Source organism: Capronia epimyces, assembly GCF_000585565.1.
Source record: "Capronia epimyces CBS 606.96 chromosome Unknown aczIQ-supercont1.6, whole genome shotgun sequence".
In the NCBI taxonomy this organism is placed as follows: Eukaryota; Fungi; Ascomycota; class Eurotiomycetes; order Chaetothyriales; family Herpotrichiellaceae; genus Capronia; species Capronia epimyces.
The window spans coordinates 562,784-578,885 of NW_006912909.1; the positions used below are offsets into that span (position 1 = coordinate 562,784).

At 51.8% G+C, this 16,102-nt stretch overlaps 7 protein-coding genes across 7 annotated transcripts; 2 read left to right on the plus strand and 5 right to left on the minus strand.

Annotated features, from left to right (window-relative positions):
- Positions 1-654: 654 nt before the first annotated feature.
- On the plus strand, positions 655-1,320 carry A1O3_07077 (uncharacterized protein; the record flags this gene model as incomplete). The annotated part of the gene is made up of 2 exons (XM_007737191.1): positions 655-836; positions 927-1,320. 2 exons carry the CDS (start codon positions 655-657, stop codon positions 1,318-1,320), a joined length of 576 nt encoding a protein of 191 aa, XP_007735381.1.
- Positions 1,321-2,256: 936 nt separating this feature from the next.
- Positions 2,257-3,231, minus strand: A1O3_07078 (uncharacterized protein; the record flags this gene model as incomplete). The annotated part of the gene is made up of 2 exons (XM_007737192.1): positions 2,257-3,110; positions 3,192-3,231. The coding sequence occupies 2 exons, from the start codon at positions 3,229-3,231 to the stop codon at positions 2,257-2,259; spliced, it is 894 nt and encodes a 297-aa protein (XP_007735382.1).
- Positions 3,232-4,435: 1,204 nt separating this feature from the next.
- Positions 4,436-5,257, plus strand: A1O3_07079 (uncharacterized protein; the record flags this gene model as incomplete). Its single annotated transcript, XM_007737193.1, has 1 exon — positions 4,436-5,257. One exon carries the CDS (start codon positions 4,436-4,438, stop codon positions 5,255-5,257), a length of 822 nt encoding a protein of 273 aa, XP_007735383.1.
- Positions 5,258-6,500: 1,243 nt separating this feature from the next.
- Positions 6,501-7,876, minus strand: A1O3_07080 (aspartate aminotransferase; the record flags this gene model as incomplete). Its single annotated transcript, XM_007737194.1, has 3 exons — positions 6,501-7,442; positions 7,505-7,636; positions 7,694-7,876. The coding sequence occupies 3 exons, from the start codon at positions 7,874-7,876 to the stop codon at positions 6,501-6,503; spliced, it is 1,257 nt and encodes a 418-aa protein (XP_007735384.1).
- A 1,147-nt stretch (positions 7,877-9,023) lies between these two features.
- A1O3_07081 (uncharacterized protein) lies at positions 9,024-10,195 on the minus strand (the record flags this gene model as incomplete). Its single annotated transcript, XM_007737195.1, has 2 exons — positions 9,024-10,013; positions 10,070-10,195. The coding sequence occupies 2 exons, from the start codon at positions 10,193-10,195 to the stop codon at positions 9,024-9,026; spliced, it is 1,116 nt and encodes a 371-aa protein (XP_007735385.1).
- A 489-nt stretch (positions 10,196-10,684) lies between these two features.
- A1O3_07082 (uncharacterized protein) lies at positions 10,685-12,292 on the minus strand (the record flags this gene model as incomplete). Its single annotated transcript, XM_007737196.1, has 1 exon — positions 10,685-12,292. One exon carries the CDS (start codon positions 12,290-12,292, stop codon positions 10,685-10,687), a length of 1,608 nt encoding a protein of 535 aa, XP_007735386.1.
- Positions 12,293-13,235: 943 nt separating this feature from the next.
- Positions 13,236-14,711, minus strand: A1O3_07083 (uncharacterized protein; the record flags this gene model as incomplete). The annotated part of the gene is made up of 2 exons (XM_007737197.1): positions 13,236-13,997; positions 14,049-14,711. The coding sequence occupies 2 exons, from the start codon at positions 14,709-14,711 to the stop codon at positions 13,236-13,238; spliced, it is 1,425 nt and encodes a 474-aa protein (XP_007735387.1).
- Between the last annotated feature and the right edge of the window lie 1,391 nt (positions 14,712-16,102).

The following is a 16,102-nucleotide window of genomic DNA, read 5'->3' on the forward strand; positions in this document are numbered from 1 at the left end:
CAACTCACAACAGTGAAGCAACTCACAACAGTGAAGCAACTCACAACAGTGAAGCAACTCACAACAGTGAAGCAACTCATAACAGTGAAGATCATTCACATGGTCGCGCGTCGTGCCGCGTGCCGCGTGCCGCGAGAGGCGTGAATCTGCCAACTGCCTCGCTTCGCGTCCTCCCTGCGATCTAGAACCGCAAGGCTGTGTCGACGAAACAAAGGACCGTGTTTGGTCGTGAATCGCAGCAGCTGGATCAGGCATTCAATGGCATTTTCTTTATTCCAAGCTACCTTCTTTATCCAAGCTGCCTTCTTTGTTCCATACTGCCTTTGTTAGACAATCATGTTTTGTCTTTCTATTTCTTTCAGCCTGGCAGTGGTGATTCTCGGGGCTTTGTTCGAGTCTGTTTCAAGTCAACCACTGCCTTTGATGTTCTTTGAACTACACACACTGCCTTGGACGATCACCCACATGAAAACTTCTATAAGAATGTCGGTTTCTCTGTCAGATTTTACATCTCTTCATCCCAAGCATCAACATTCGCAAGCCAGTCTTTCGAGAGAATTGTCAGGAAGTAATCGTCTCAACAGAAACCTCCACATCCTGCTTTTTTCTTCGAGCTGGCACTCGTCTTCAATCTTCCTACAAACAGTCGCAATCATGTGTAACTGCAGCGTGCTCACCACTGAGTCTCTTTGCATGAATTGTCACCAGTCTAGCCGACGCACCGTGGTCAAGAGCAGCATGTTTCGAGAGAACCCCGGGCGGGCCGTGGCCTTGGACAAGACCTGCAAGGACCATCACATGCTGCGACTTCCCACCACCAAGGAGCGTTCTGTCAAGTATGTTGATGATCCAAGCTGCAAGGTATGTCGTTCTTCCCGTCGAACTACCTTTGACGAGAAGACTGCAGTTGCACTAAGAGACTCCAGGGCTCCTAAGGCCAACACACGTCAAGACTACATGGACCTACCGGTGCGGCCTCACAATGAAGGGTCTCGTAGAGCTTCACAAGCTCAGAGTCTAGCTGTTGCCAAAGTCGACCGCTCTGGTACGGTACACGGTCGGACCTCCAAGTCTCACACAGCTTCTTCGGTCGCACACAACCCAGAGCGTTCCCGTCGATATGAAGTTGACCACTCGCCACGTGACGGAGGCCAGAAGTACCGTGAAGAGCGTACTCGAGTGCAGTATCAGGTCACACATGAGGAGGGCGGTACCCGACAATCCGTCACCGTCGGCTGCGAATACAGTGTTGTTACCAAAGTCCCGCCTGAGGCCCCGCGTGTCTCACGACAAGTTGCCCGGAGCCGGTATGAGCACTGACAAGGCGTAGGAGGGAGACCTGAAGACCTGAAGGGTGTTGGGTGGTGAGGTGATTGGGATCGGGGGTGGTGCTGCAGGTAGGTGCTATCGATGCTTCGTAGGCTGGCCGACGATGCAACGATGGAGTAATGGGGCAGCAGTGGTGGTGGTGAGAAAAAAAAAGAAGAAAAAAAGGGTAGTGTTCTTTGAGTACTTAAGTATACATAAGAAATAGCCACTGAAAAAAAACAAAGGTTATGAACCCGTATTTGGCCTCCTACCTCACGTAACCCTGTGGTTTTGTCGTCGTAATGTCACTGTGTTTTTTAATATACGGAGGCTCCGCTTGCCTTCGTACTGGATGTGGAAACGGAAGTCATAAATGATTGAATTCGTGACGATGTGAGCCACGGTACCTCATGGGGCGGCCAATGCTCTCATGGCCGGTCGGTCGTCGGCAGCCCATGCTATCGTGTTCTGCTCTATTTCCACTCTATTTCCACCTTTTCCATTGTTTCCAATGGCGTTGTTGGCTTTGAGTTTTATAGTCAACCACTGTGGTCCGAAGGAACGTGGGTTGTAGATGTTAGTGGCACCTGACGGCCTCCCTCGTCTGTCTGTTTGCTTGATCAGTAGCTGACTGAGGGCTTTCACAAACCTCTGTAGAGATGTCCTCGAGCCATTTCTGAATCTTGGCCCGATCAAATACCTCCCAATCACCAGGGTCAGAAGCGTCGGAAGCATCCGACTCGAAATCTGATGTCTCTCGATGTATCCATGGATGCATGTGGAGTTTGCGAGTTTCAAAATCGCCATCCATTTCAAGCCATATACCACCTTCTTCTATCTCTTTATGCCAATTGAAAATGTTCCGCGTAGCATTCTCCGAAGCATAATCACCATCGTCAAGAAACCTGAATCGACTTAGCCACCGAGTTAGGATGAAAAACATTCGACTTACTCAGCTCGGAAGAGCGTAGGCTTTACTAAGGGTAGATCCCAGTAGTCTTGCAGCCTGGCGCTCCGCCGTAGATGTGGAAGAGACTGTGCAAGAATATCTTCGCTCTCCTCCGTAACCCAGAACAGTTTGTAACTCTGAAGATGGTGATCGTGACCCAGATGGGTTCTCACATCCAGACTGAGATTTCTCTCCCTCGCATATCCAAACGGGGGACAGGGAGTGTTCGGCGGGGGTGCCAGTGGGTTCACCAAATATGTCATGCGATATTCGTTAGCTCGTGGGATCAACCCTGCCGGTCCGCTGGAAATATAGTCGTACTGAATAAATGACTGCGGGATCCCAGTCCAAGTGGAAACCGGGAGGCTAACCGATGAATAGCCCAGAACAGCATCGCTGAAGATGTGCTCGGCGTAACCACACCAGAGAGCAGCCGACCAGAGTGGCGCTATGGTAGGTCTCTTCTGAATCATGAATTCTTCTAGGGACTTCATAGACTTCATGTTTCCGCATTCTGACAGTGCCTGACGAGCTCCCAGAAGATATGCTCCAAGAAGATTGCATGGCACTCCGGGATTCAGAAAGGCACTGCACAAAATCGATTCTATGCCTTCCTCGGCGCAACTGAGGGTGATATATTTGTCCACGAAAAGATCAAACTTGTCGTTTCGAGATGGCCCCTTAGTGAACTTGGTAGTCGGCAAAGAGTACTTTGGAAGCTTGATTATCTTGTCTGGATACTGCGAGAGGACGATAGCAGTGCAGAGAGCAAGCACTGATTCTCTGTGCATGCTTTGCGCAGCGCAGAAGTCCTCAAGTGCTTCCAGTGCGAAGGTGGAGTTGGGAGGCCATGCTGGTAAGTCAACGCTATATATGTAGGTATTGCTGTTAGCAGGACACAAGGTAGAGTTACATTGTATTGGCTTAGACTTACCAAGGAATTGAACCAACTTTTGACCAAGACCATGGAGCATGGTAGGTTTTTGGGCCTCGGATGACCACTGCGTGCCACTCCCCCGAAACAATGGTCTCCCAGGAATTGGAGAGGTTCAACGGCGTCGGCTGCAAAAGGAGCACCTGTTCACCGGCCGTCGCAAGTCTCTCTGCCCAACGACAAGAGAGGATATAGCACCACGCTCGTATGAGACATGGCATATTCGGTGAAGCTCCAAGCCCCAGCGACAGCGTCGGATTCAAGATCCCATCCTCATACTGGTACCCTATAGGTGTGGAAAGGCCCAGCCTTGCGTAGTGAGTGAGATCTCTGATTTTCATATCACATGTTGAAGCCGTGGGTGTTTCCCATTCTGATTTGCATTTCAAGTGCAGCCACTCGCCATCAACCCAGACGAGTCTCTTGTTTGAATGAAGGGTGAACAGTGGCACTCCTGTAAGAAGGTCAGATAGATGCCGCTCGATATCGAATTGCTGTGGTTCGTGGCTCAGAGTTGACCAATATTTATGGCTGTCGGTAGCGACGGTGTAGAACTCTTGACGGGTCGGGCAAACACGGTCTCCAGGGAATGTATCATCCGGATCCTGGCTCATTGCCACAAGGAGAACTGCATCTTCTTGCGTACTGAGTACTTCAATGGCCGTACTGGACGTGGCTGGCAGTGACGCACAGACCGAGTTTCTCTTACTCGACCCAAAGTCCAGGCCCAGGCATGACACCGGCCCATGTGGCAGCTGGTCACAAGGCGCGTCTCAAAGGGGCTAAGGGGGCATCGTCACATCGTGGCATCACTTCACGCTTAGCCACGGACAAGGGACCAAGCCAGAGAATGACAGGTGAAACAAAGAACACACTGGCTTCAGCTCTGCCCTTGATCTTGAATCTTGACTGGTAGGCTCGGGGCCTTGAGCATGGGAAGCTGCTACTGCTACTGGTAGCTGACTGAGGTCAGCCGCCACTGCATTCCGCCCTCCACAGTTTGGGTTCCATCGCTTCGTCTGCATTCCGCTCCGCTCACATTCTATCTACGGAGTACTGTAGTATCCAGCCATTGCATCGCTACTCTGTCAGGTGGCAGGGCCCTTCTTTTAGATCCAATCCTCCATAGACGTTCCTGGAGTCTCTCATATCAGCCCTTCACTGCAGCACAGCAGGACCGTTGTACCCCAGATTGAGCATCGAGACCTACTACCATCACTATACGGGTCGATACTGACTTCACAATGTCAACTCATCCTTCCTCTTGCACTACCACCTCCTCTATGTTGCCGTATACACTCATCTCAGCTGATGCTTCTAGCGACCTAGGCCACTTCATTAGCATCATCACCGACGCCTTCTCCAGCACCCCTCTGACCACGGCCTTCATCATTGACAATGATCGGACAGCACCTCCTTCCCGTTCTATCCCTCGAGGGCGTCGAGAGCGTCATTTTTCCCAAGGCATTCTCGACAGCGCCGCCTCGACCGCCGAACTGGTGCACGCGGGCAACTGGTCAGCCATTGCGCTGTGGGAGCCGCCCAACTTTCAGGGCAAAGCATTCATCGACTCCAAGGCTCGCCCGGGAGCCTTGCTCAGTGAGTGGCGTGCACGAGTCAAAGCGGCCAAGGCAAAGCATCTGGCCGAACCTTGTACTTCCACTGCTTCCACCGATTCCGAGTCCAGCTCCGGTACCTCCAACATGAACACTGGCTCCGCCTCTGAGAATTTGACTCCCGAAGAAGAGCCCCAAATCCGACCTTTCTACCATCTGTCCTTCCTGGCGCGCAACCCTTCAGCTCCACGCGTCCCTGGCAGCCTCAACGCGGTGATCAGTCCGTTTCTGAAGCGCTCCCAGGCCGACCACGCGCCGGTCTGGCTCGAAGCCACGTCACGCCAGGCCGTCAAGCTGTACGAGCACTACGGATTTCGGGTCGTGGAGGAGATTGTGGTCGGTCAAGGCAAGGTCGACGCCGAGGGATGGCCTACTCAGGATGGCCAGGGTGAGGGGGTCACTGCCTGGGCGATGATCTATGACTCTCACCTGAGAGAGCGAGATTCTTGACGTGCAAAACACCTAAGATTGTTACGCTTCAGGATACCAATCGCCCGTCTGTTCAGGATGGCCGCCATTTCGACCAGCCTACAATGCCCTGACCCCCTCCATCATATTGACGGGCACACTGTGCTAACTCACACCGAGCAAACCCCGTCGCAGCAAGGTCGAGTTTTATCCTTCCGAAACACCTTGGATGAGGCCAAAGATTGCATCATAGCGGCGAGCTTTATTGGGACCACGCTTCTCTGCGTCATCTCCTCATGAGTAGACATCGGGTATGTGTGTCCACGGTGTCTTACCAAGATACGTGCCGGCACGTCCTCAAACCGAGACCCTTCCCTTATCAGTAGTAGATGGATACCATAACGCCTGGTCGAGGGAGCAGGTGTTGCGCGAGTGCCAGCGGTGTGAACAGAATCCACCAGGCCTCCCTCCTTTGATTCTTTTCCTTTTCCTTTTCTAGCGGGCTACGTAGGTAGGCAGGACCTTGTAGTGCTCAACCTCAAAAGGTTACTTACTGTATGTTATCTCATCTCAGGGCTATGTTGTGTGTTCTGTTCAGTTTTCGCAGTGACATCTACCTACATCAATCCTCAACGTACGAGTATCGTACAGTATCATCAGGATCGACACCAAGCCATATTAGTTAATACTAATCCCGATTGACACCAAGCCATACTACGTACGGAGTAGTTGATACCAATACTAACCATGCGCTCGTTCCGTTAATCAAGGGTAAGGGCCTGATATCATCTTACTCTTTGACTGAGGGCAAGCCTGGCCTCGCCTCGCCTCGCCGACTTTGATAAAGGCATCATGCGTATGGCCACCCACCCACCCACACAACCACTAAAAAGCAGATTACAGAGTACAACACGGTGCAAGACACAGGGGACGAAATTCCGGTTGGCTTCGTTTCGTTTCCTTTCGTTTCCAACATGATGGTGTTCGGCGATTGTGGTTTTATCTAACACCCCCATCTCCTATCTGGAATGGCAGAAGCAGAAGCAGAAGGAGAAAGCAGCCTTCGGTATGCATCCAAGAAAGTCCTGCTCTTATCTACAGTAATCCCATTATGCCAAAATCCAATCTCCTTCTACCCGTTGTTGCTAGGAAACCTCTCTGCCGGTGGAACCTGCATACAATGCCGAAATGGCCCAGCTTGCAAGGACAAGACAACAGTTGGCGGCGTTTCAGAGAGCCGTCGGGTTGGCGAAAAACATACGGTCTCACGCCCTAGGCTTCCTATTTAGTTGACATGCCGAACCACGTCGTCCAGCGCCTCGGCGAAGTACTTGACATTTGATGTGTTCAGGCCAGCCATACTGATACGGCCATTTTTGGTCATGTAGACGTGCCATTTTTCTCTGATGGCTAGCACCTGAGCCTCCGAGAGCCCAGTGAAGGAAAACATGCCGATCTGGCTGGTAATGTGATCCCAGGTTCCGGGTGTGCCTAGTGCATCCAATTCGGTCTTGAGACTCTTGCGCATCTCGATGATGCGTCCGGACATGGTTCGCAAGTCTTTTTCCCATTCGGCAAACAAGGTACTATCGCTGAGTACGATACTGGCGATACGTGCACCATAAGCCGGGGGATTCGAGATTTCCGATCGTTGAAGAACAGCTAGCTGGCTGGCTACTCTTTTGGTGACATCCTGTGCCTTGGTTCCCGGAGCAGCGACAAAGTGGAAGGCACCAGCCCGCTCACCGTACAGACCAAAGTTCTTCGCGAAAGATTGAGCGATGATCAGCTCGAAGCCCTGCTCGACAAAGTAACGGATGGCCCAATTATCGGTGGTCAAGCTGCCTGAGGCAAACCCCTGGTATGCACAGTCAAAAAAGGGAAAGAGCGACCGTGCCCTGCACACCTCGGCGATCTGTTTCCACTGGTCTTGCGTAGGGTCAACACCCGTAGGGTTGTGTGCACATGCGTGAAGCAGGATAATACTTTTCTCCGGTGCTGCTTTCAGTGTCGACAAGAGTCCATCAATGTCAAGCATTTTGGTCTTCGCAGAGAAATATGGATAGGACTTTATGGAAAGGCCGACATTTGTGAAGATTTGGTTGTGATTGGCCCAGGTGGGATTGGACACATAGATGGCTGAAGTGGGTTTGAGCAGGAATTTGGATAGGAAGAGACCTCCTAGATGAACGGCGCCCGTCCCTGAGATGGTTTGGAGGGAGGTGGCCTGTACAAGGCTGAAGTTAGCAAACCAGATGTAAGCCGTGCGATTTTGTGGTGAATGCGTACCCGTCCCTCTTTGATCGCGGGGCTTTCTGAACCAAGGATGAGTTTCTGAGCAGCGGAAGTGAACTCTGGAAGGCCAGCGATAGGGAGATATTCATGATTCAGATTGGGATCATTTCGGAGGATTTCGTCTGCCTGCAAGACAGGGTTCAGTTAAGACTACTAAGTCTGCTCGGATGTCGCGTAGCGCACCTTTTTCACCACAGGCAGCACCCATGGCTTCGCATTGTTGTCTCTGTATGCACCAATTCCCAGATCGACCTTTTTCTCAAACTGATCTTTTCGGTAAGCTGCCATCAACCCAAATAATGGGTCTTCTGGAGCCTGAGGGACAGCATCGAACAGCTCGACCGGACGATTTGACAGGGAGCCCATTGTGTGCTGTTTGATCTGAGATAAACGAGCGTTGGTGTCAGTCTCTGAAGATAAGGTAGAGGAAGAGGTAGCAGTTGAGTTGAAAGAGACGACGGAGGGTTTCGGCGGTGAGGGCATGACTGAATAATAGACAAGTGTTTTAGATTGTGCCACCAAAGGGGCCTGGTTCGGCCATTATGTACCAAGGACAGATGGATGCAGGGGCAATGTATACCTTAGGGCGGGCGGATGCACTGCGCGTTGGTCTTCGATCGTAATCTGACGCCAACCAGTGTGATGTGTTTGCAGGTTCTTGAGGCTAGAGAAGCCAGAAATCTCGGCACGGTACAACACCAACAAGGTATGAATAAATGACGACGGTAGTGAGTATGAGTGCTATAGGTCTAGTGTTAGGTGACTCGGTAGGAGACTCCGTAGGAGACTCCGTAGATGAATGTTGAACAACGTTGTGATGAGTTTGCCCCGACGCCCGGGGTTGGAGAAGTGGTGGCTTAGGGCTCCCTAGGCTATCTCTGTATCTGTGGTGCAGCGGGTTCAATGGGGCAGTGAGGGGGAGGAAACCAGCCAGAGGCCAATCGCTGGTGGATGGTTTCTCATGCCATCAAGTAGACAGACAATAACGACATACGGATACAGTACTCCGTACTCCGTACCTTAGGTACCTAGGCACTCTACACGTAGGCCACCACTTATGAATCCCACTTCCACTATGTAGATACATAAGTCTTGCGTTGCTATTATAAAAGTTAGCTAGCCTTCATCCTATGTAAACGCGATGCATAGATTCTGATTCCGGGGTGTGAGTCTTCTCTCCGCATTCTCCCGCCCGCAATGGTTACAGTACATAATAGTATCCGTACAGGGAGCGCGCCCTTTCACCAGTTCTAACCCTCAGCTGACGCGGGAAAGACCGGATGAGCGGCATAGTCAGGCATAGTCAGGCAAACTGGGGTGGACGCCCCGAGTGGGAGACGTGTCCCGGACAAGCAGACGATGCCGTTAGTTCTTCTTTTCCGCCTGTCAGTCATCATAAGCCACATGGTGCTAAGTTCGTCATATATCACTAGGCTCCCCGGTTGAAAAGTACACATAATGGCAGGCTCAGGTCATCACTGCCTATGCTCGTAACGTTTGGGTGAGAAAGCCATCAAAATATCAGGTCCCAACCCACCAAGAATGAGCAGAACCCGACCGTCGCATAGAAGACTAAGCGCGCTGTACTGCCTCTTTCACTCGCCCTCTTTAATTCCCGATTGCCCTTGCGCACATTCTCGTCCGTGTTGACCGCGTCTGTAACCAAGGTTCCGATCATTTCACCCTGGACGCTGAGATGCCCGACCAGCGTCTGCTGTAGACTGCTGATCTCTATTAGACTCTTCTCCACCTGGGAGACCTTGGCCAGTTGGTTGTTGTAATGTTCAAATATGCTCCTGTTCTCCTCCTCAAACAATTGTAACTGCTCGGCCGACAGCTCCTGCGCAGGGCCTTTCAGTGTGGGATCGACCCACGGCTTGTATTCATCGTGACCTCGCATGTCTCGATTGGGAAGCGCGTCTGGCCCGTCTACGTTGAACTCGGCCTCTCGACTTGCCCTGACGCCTTTGTTTCGAGGATCGTGGAGAGCACTCATTTGCTTTTGTCGTTCCCGTTCCAGTCTCTTCTCGACCATCTCCTGTTGAACCAGGACGGCATCGTTTAACCTCTTGCTCAGATACCACAGCACACCGTCTCGAAACGACTTCGTCGTCCTGATTTGCCCTTCCTCTTCAATCTGCTTTTGAGACTTCCCGGCATCTGGAGTATCCCCGTCTCCTCCAGCCCAGCGCCAGAGCAATCCGTCCGGCCGTCCATACTTTTTTTCAAGCACTTTTGTAGCTGTATCATGTTGAAGGTTCACTGCGGAGGACAGGTTGGTAATCTTGTTGTTGATTTCCCTGAGGACCGAGGAAGTCTCGCTGTCAATTGCTTCGCGTTGTGAATCGCTCAAGTGTTCGGGCACATGCTGGTTCGCCAAAGCAGCTCCGGTCACGGCGTGAGTAGCGTCAGCCCTCTTTGCATGACGAGGGGGGGCGGCGTTGGACAGGTACGGAGTGCGTATAGAGTGCAAATAGCTTAGGAGAGACGAGATGGATTTGTTCTATCGTCCGGGAAGTTAGATCTGATCAGCAACAGCACGGGAATATGGCTCCACACAATTTGATACGCTTCATTCAGAAAGGCGTCGAGGTTTCTGCTGAGGTCGCGGTTGCAAGCTAGGATCGGTTTGGAGGAATGGCTCTGAACCAGGATGGCGGAGAGTGTTGAAGACAGGTCGGTCATAGCAACGGGAAAATGGGAAAGTTGAGGGCCTGGCAAGTTTGAGGTTGAGGGCAAGTTAGCTAATCTTGACCTGAGGCCAAATTGCTCACAAGACTCTTCTGAGGAACATTAGAAGGGCATTCATGTGTCTGGTCTTTTAAATGCGTCGCGATCATCATCTAGCCTCCGCGTGGCAGATGCCGGCCCTCCAATCAATTTATTCAGATGCAACTTGCGTCCTCCTCCAGTTTGCCCGCATGTCAGGAATCAGGAACCGCCAGCTACACTACCTTAAAGTGGTCCAGAACGCTCTACATAAGATACCATCGCTCCTGAGTGCAATTACGGAGTCGCAATTGCATGCCCTTTTTAAACTCTAGTGTTCCAGGTTAGTCTCCTATCAAGCAGTATCTATTTGCCGACCACTGTTGAACAGGCTCCTCCTCTATGAATACATTGTCCAAGAATACCCGAAGCCCGTCATGATTCATTCCACATTCCAGAACATTATCACGACTCTTTGCACATTTCCATGGCTGGATCATAATTGATATCCTCCTCCCAAACCCCAGCGCCAGAAATTTGCCTTCCCAGAAATATACCCAGCCCAGTGACCACCACGGCTAACATGAAGAACCCGTCGAACCACCTTTGCACCCAAGCAGGCTCCAGCAGTCCAGCTCCCAGTGCGCTGTTGATCACACTGCCCACCTCTTTGGGCATCATGCCCCTAAGCATCAACGCGGAACTGATGACGTACATTCCACTTATTTGACTGATCAGAAGGGCAAAATTGGTCTTCGTTGCGTGGAGCACAGTAGGCATGAATCGAGCAAAGAGGTGAAAGGTCTGCGTGACAGCCGAAAATGATGCAAGAAGCATTGCTCCCGAAAGCAAGAACGAGATTTGGTGCGCCCACGAGGCCTGATCCAAAGAAGGATAGACATGCCGTGCAAAGAGCGCGATGGTCGTAGTGACAGGATCCGTGTCAGAAGATGTTGCAGGCCTTGTGGATAGTATGCGACGCCCAATGTTGATCGTGGTGGTGCAGATGCGATAGACACAGTAGCAGGAAAACACATAGGAGAAGGCTAAAGATATCCGTCCCAACGATGTCGATGCCCGTAGTTGATCGGCCCGCCGCGCCCGCAATATTGTCAGCGAGCTTTCAAGAGAGGATCCCATAGTCTCGAGGCCCGACATTTCCATCTCGAGCGTCTGTTTCTCCTGGGTTTCTGCGTTCCCACGTATCGAGCCCAGCGTCCGAGCCCAAAACCCTTCACTGGGGGTGTCCGTGCCCTTCCGTTGCAGCATTCTCAGCCTTCCTTTCTTCTCCGCTATCATATCCATTGTCGCTTCCAGTCCAGCTTGTTTTCGGGTGATATCTGTCTCGGCAACCAACCGTACCTTGGGTCCAAAGGTCTGCCAAATCGCACTAACAGAGGCAAACCCAGACAGCAGAGCCATCAAGGAAACGCCGGTGATACCTAGTCTGTCCAAGCAGGCCTGGAAAAGACTGTCCTGGCGGCTGATACCCTCATTAACATTCTGGGAAGTAGGGAGTAGTGTCCCAATCGCCCAAAAGCCACACAAAAATACCCCGTAGCCGACCAACTCGAGAAGCCATGCCAGGCGGACACGAGTCTTTCTTTGACCTCGGAACCCGTACCCAGATTTTGAAACGGCAGATGATATTCCCAGCAGCGGAATGGCCACAACAAGCAGGCCTAGCAGACTCACGACTGTGATTTGTAACGCGATATTCCTGGCCATGGGGTTGAATGAATTCGATATTTCGCACAGCAGCAGTTCGGTCAACACAGCGGAAAGCGCTATCGTGAACGAGAAAGTGGTTGCGGCGATGCGGCGGGCGAGTTGCTGCGTTGCGGGTTCGGAAGGGGATGTCGCCGGTCGGGGCAGGCCTTTCTCGCCATCTTGCGGCCTTGGAGAACTGGGTGATAACAGAGGGTAGACCTTTCTGTAAGCGAGGAAAGTCAGACAGGCAAATGTCGCGATGAACGGGGTAGTCGAGAGAGCAGCTTTGGTTCCGAAGTGAGCAGAGTGCCTCAAAGACGCAGGAACACACTCGTCGCAGTCCTCAGGGCGGGTTGGTAACATATTGAGCGATGCTGCTTGGGAAGCGAGTACGCCGACTCCCGGAATGCATGTTCTCGCCGCGAAAGCTCTGGAGGACAATTGAGGACAACTGCGCAAAGTACCAGCAATGCACAGGGAGCTGGCACCTGCGCAAGGGGAAGTGGTGGCTGTCAGTGGCGTGGCTGTCCAGTCCAATGTAGGTACCCGCCGCGGAGACACGTCACCGCATGCGCTGAGATAGTAGTAGATACCTAGGTCCTCTGTGGTATCAGTATTTGTGCTCCCTACCAGGTAAGGAGGTACCTAGGTACTTCTCACAATTTACGTTTGAGATACCAGACGAAAGTCGAAGTCAAATCTATCCCAACCAGGCGTCTTCCTTCTCCCAATTCTATAGGCCTGGAGGTATTGGTACGTTTCTTTCGCTCGTCGGGATCGCAGTCAGTCCCATCTGTCATAAATCTCTAGGCTTTCAATTCATCAACAACAGGCTTCGAAGCCCAGCTGACCCTTTGCCTAGTCGGCGTCGGGACGGTCAAATCCTACACGGGAGCTTGTCTTGACGCTTGACGCGTCAGCCTTTGCGCTGGCCCTGGAGTGTCTGCATCTCCACAACTGTTTTCCTGGTAGAGGGGTTTCCAGTCATACAATAACGAGGGATGTGACTGAGGCTTGTAGGAATTCCATATGTTTAAAAAAAAATTTATTTTGTTTATTTTGCAGACAACCATCAAGTCGCCCAGCCTAGCGAGTGTCTCCAAGCCAGCAAAAGCACGTAGCGGACCTTGTGTCAACCAAGCAGCTGCCGAAATATAGCTTCGTCTCTGTGGTGCCGGTGATCACATTTGGAACTTCTGCCTCTTCAGAAGTGAGCTCGCTTTGCATCTGACGTTACCAACCGTTCCGTCTGATGACAACCGAATAGTGACGGCTTGGTATTGGCCACCGCCGAGTATGGCTAATGCTATCGTGAAAGCGATCGACCGTGGCTTGGAGACCTTCTCTGCGGTTTGTCTCGAAGTATTTCTGCCAGCCACGGGGTTGTCTCTCTGACAGAAGGGCGTCGTTCTTCGACAATCTTTTGCACCCCAAGATAGCCATCTTCCGTGTCAGATATAGCAGCATCGCTATCCCCGCGCTCGTGGCGTTTCCCTGTTCGCTTTGAGGACGTGGAAGACTTGGATGGGGCCAGGTCGTCGTCATCCCAGTCTTCTTGTAGGGCAACAATACTGGGACTCTTCATGGCGAGATCGGCTCTGGGTGCGCTTTCTGTGCTGAAGTAACCGATTGGTAAAACAAAACCTCGCTCTGGTGAATCGTCATCTGAAGTGACATCGCTCCGTGCTGATGTTACTCGCGCAAGTGGCCCACCATAAGTCCCTTTCAAAATGCCCCTTTTGGGGGGACCGATCGCTCTGGCGACAGCATCAGCTTCTTGCTCGGTAGCTTCCATCGATATCGAACTGTTGTTCGCCTTGTCGTAAAGGTGGCTACCCCCAGCACTTTGAGCACGCTCAAGCATGCTACTATAGAGGCTGCGACCGCTTTCCAGCTGGCGTTTCTGTTTCTTTTTCATTCTTTTGGACGTCGGCCGAACGACAATCACTGGTACAGGGGAGTGTTGCAGGCAATACTTCGAGACGGAGCCTGGAAGTAAGCCTTGCATGCCGCCCAAGTTCCTGCCTCTTGTTCCCACCACCAGTGCCGCAGGCTCATAGAGCTGTATCTGGTTCCGGTGTCAGCCGGCATCCAACGCAAATGGCAGAACCACGCTTACCATGCTCTGGAATATTTCTTGAACCCTGCCAACAGCCAACTCCATAATGATGCTGATGGCTTTCTCTTCCGCGCTGTTCTTTTTAATTACGCTGTCGAGGAGCTTTAGGGCCTCGTCGCGATATTTGCCACGCTCGTACGGCGTCTCACTGGCGGTTTTTGAGTCCTTCTCCACCACACGCAAGCAGACTATCTCATCGCCGTCTTCGATGAGTTCATCAAGCACCCACTCCAGTGCATATTCGGAGTAGTCTTTGGCATCAGTACCGCACAGGAATGTGCGGGTCCGGGATGTAGAAGCGTAGTCGCGGTGTTTGTAGTTTAGGGTAAAGGATTCGGTGGATGCATCTCTGTTGTCGAAAGTGTCAAAAGAGACGCCACGCTGGTAATTGCCTTGCGGAGGAGGGGACGACATTCTTCGCTGGGTCGTAGAGGGTCGTGGACCTTGTGCGACGCTTTCCCTTCTAATAGTATCTTCAGCATCCGCAGTATGAAACTGGATCGATGACTTCCGTCCTCCACTTGCTGGCTGGTTTGCTGGTTTGGGTTGCTGAGGTGCCCTGGCCGCGTCTTTCCATACCTGGCCAAAGGCAAGTTCTTGTTCTTCCTCTGCTGAAGGAGCGTTGAACGAATTGGTTGGTTCGTGCGTTGGGGCAGCAGCCATTATCAGGTGAGCCAGGCGCAGCGCGGGGTAATCAAGCTGTTTTGTCTTTTTCTGCGGCTGGCAGCCCGTGGACAACTGTGTGTGATACCTGGTGGAGGACGAAGGACAACAGCGCACGGAAGAAACAGCTGATGAGAAGACGTTGCCACTGTTACTCTCTTCCAATGTAGAGGAGTCTATGTCTCGGTGTCTGTCACCAATCCGTCACTTTTCGGCGACTTCTTTCACGTGGAATCGGAGGGATGATTCGGGTTGCAAAACAGATGTCCCGATCCTACCTAGATTAGCCACCGCGCAGCTGCATCAGGTGAGAAGTTGAGACAAGCGGGAAGGCTTCATTACCAGTCGAGAGTCTCTTCGAGGCCTGAGACAAACACTGCTGGCAGAACTCTTGGAATTGCTTGGCCTCATGTACTGTAACATATACTGCTGCCAGTGCAGGGCTTCCAAATGCAACAGCTGTGGGGCTGTGCGGCGGTGAGCCTGAGAGAGAGAATGCAGGACTTGGTGGTAGTACCTAAATATGCTGGCTACTATTGCAGTTCGGCCGTTTTCCAGTGTGCTTGGTTTATATGGTGTTCAGCTAGGTGTGTAATATCTGTGCCATGTACCGCAACAACCACAGGCGCTTGATTTACTTCGATTGCTACACTCCTGAAATGCTTTCTCGCACCTAGGAAGAGAAAGAGCGACCCTGCTTCGGCTGTCTACCTACTAGGCGAATGATTGAAAGACACACGGGAGGCCAAACTTTGAATGTCTGTCAGGATACACCGCCCAGCCACTATAACCAGTGATAAACCTGCCATTTTACTTCAATGTCAATGTTCATCCAGCCTTGCAGGGATGCCGGTCAAAAACGGCACTTGTCGTGAAACGTGGATTCTCCCCAACACCCATCTCTGACAGGCAAAGGATGCACTCGTGGAAGAGTACTTGACATTCGTAATGCGGGAGGAGATAGATTTTCCAAGCACTCATCAAGCCAAGTACGACAAGGCTGCACCGGCGGACTGCAATTTCATTGCAAAAGTGTTTGTGAACGACTTCGAATTTATATACTGGACGGGGCAGAAGTAGGGATTGTTCGAGCCGCACCGAGAATGTGCCTCTAGGCAGGTATCGTCTCCCTCCAGATCTCCGTGGATCACGGCTGAGGAAATCGGCAAACAACTGTGTTTGTACAGTAAGCACATCATGTGCCATAGAGCCATAGACATAATATCGTCATGTCTACGCTGTTGTTGAAAAAACATTGCGTGCCAGGTCGGAAGGGCCTCGAAAGTGGTTCGGTACGGTTATGAAAATGCCCATGCGGCACCAACATATACCAAGCACCTCTGTGGTATTCACTTTCACCACCAATATCGTGGTTGAAGAGAGGATCCAGA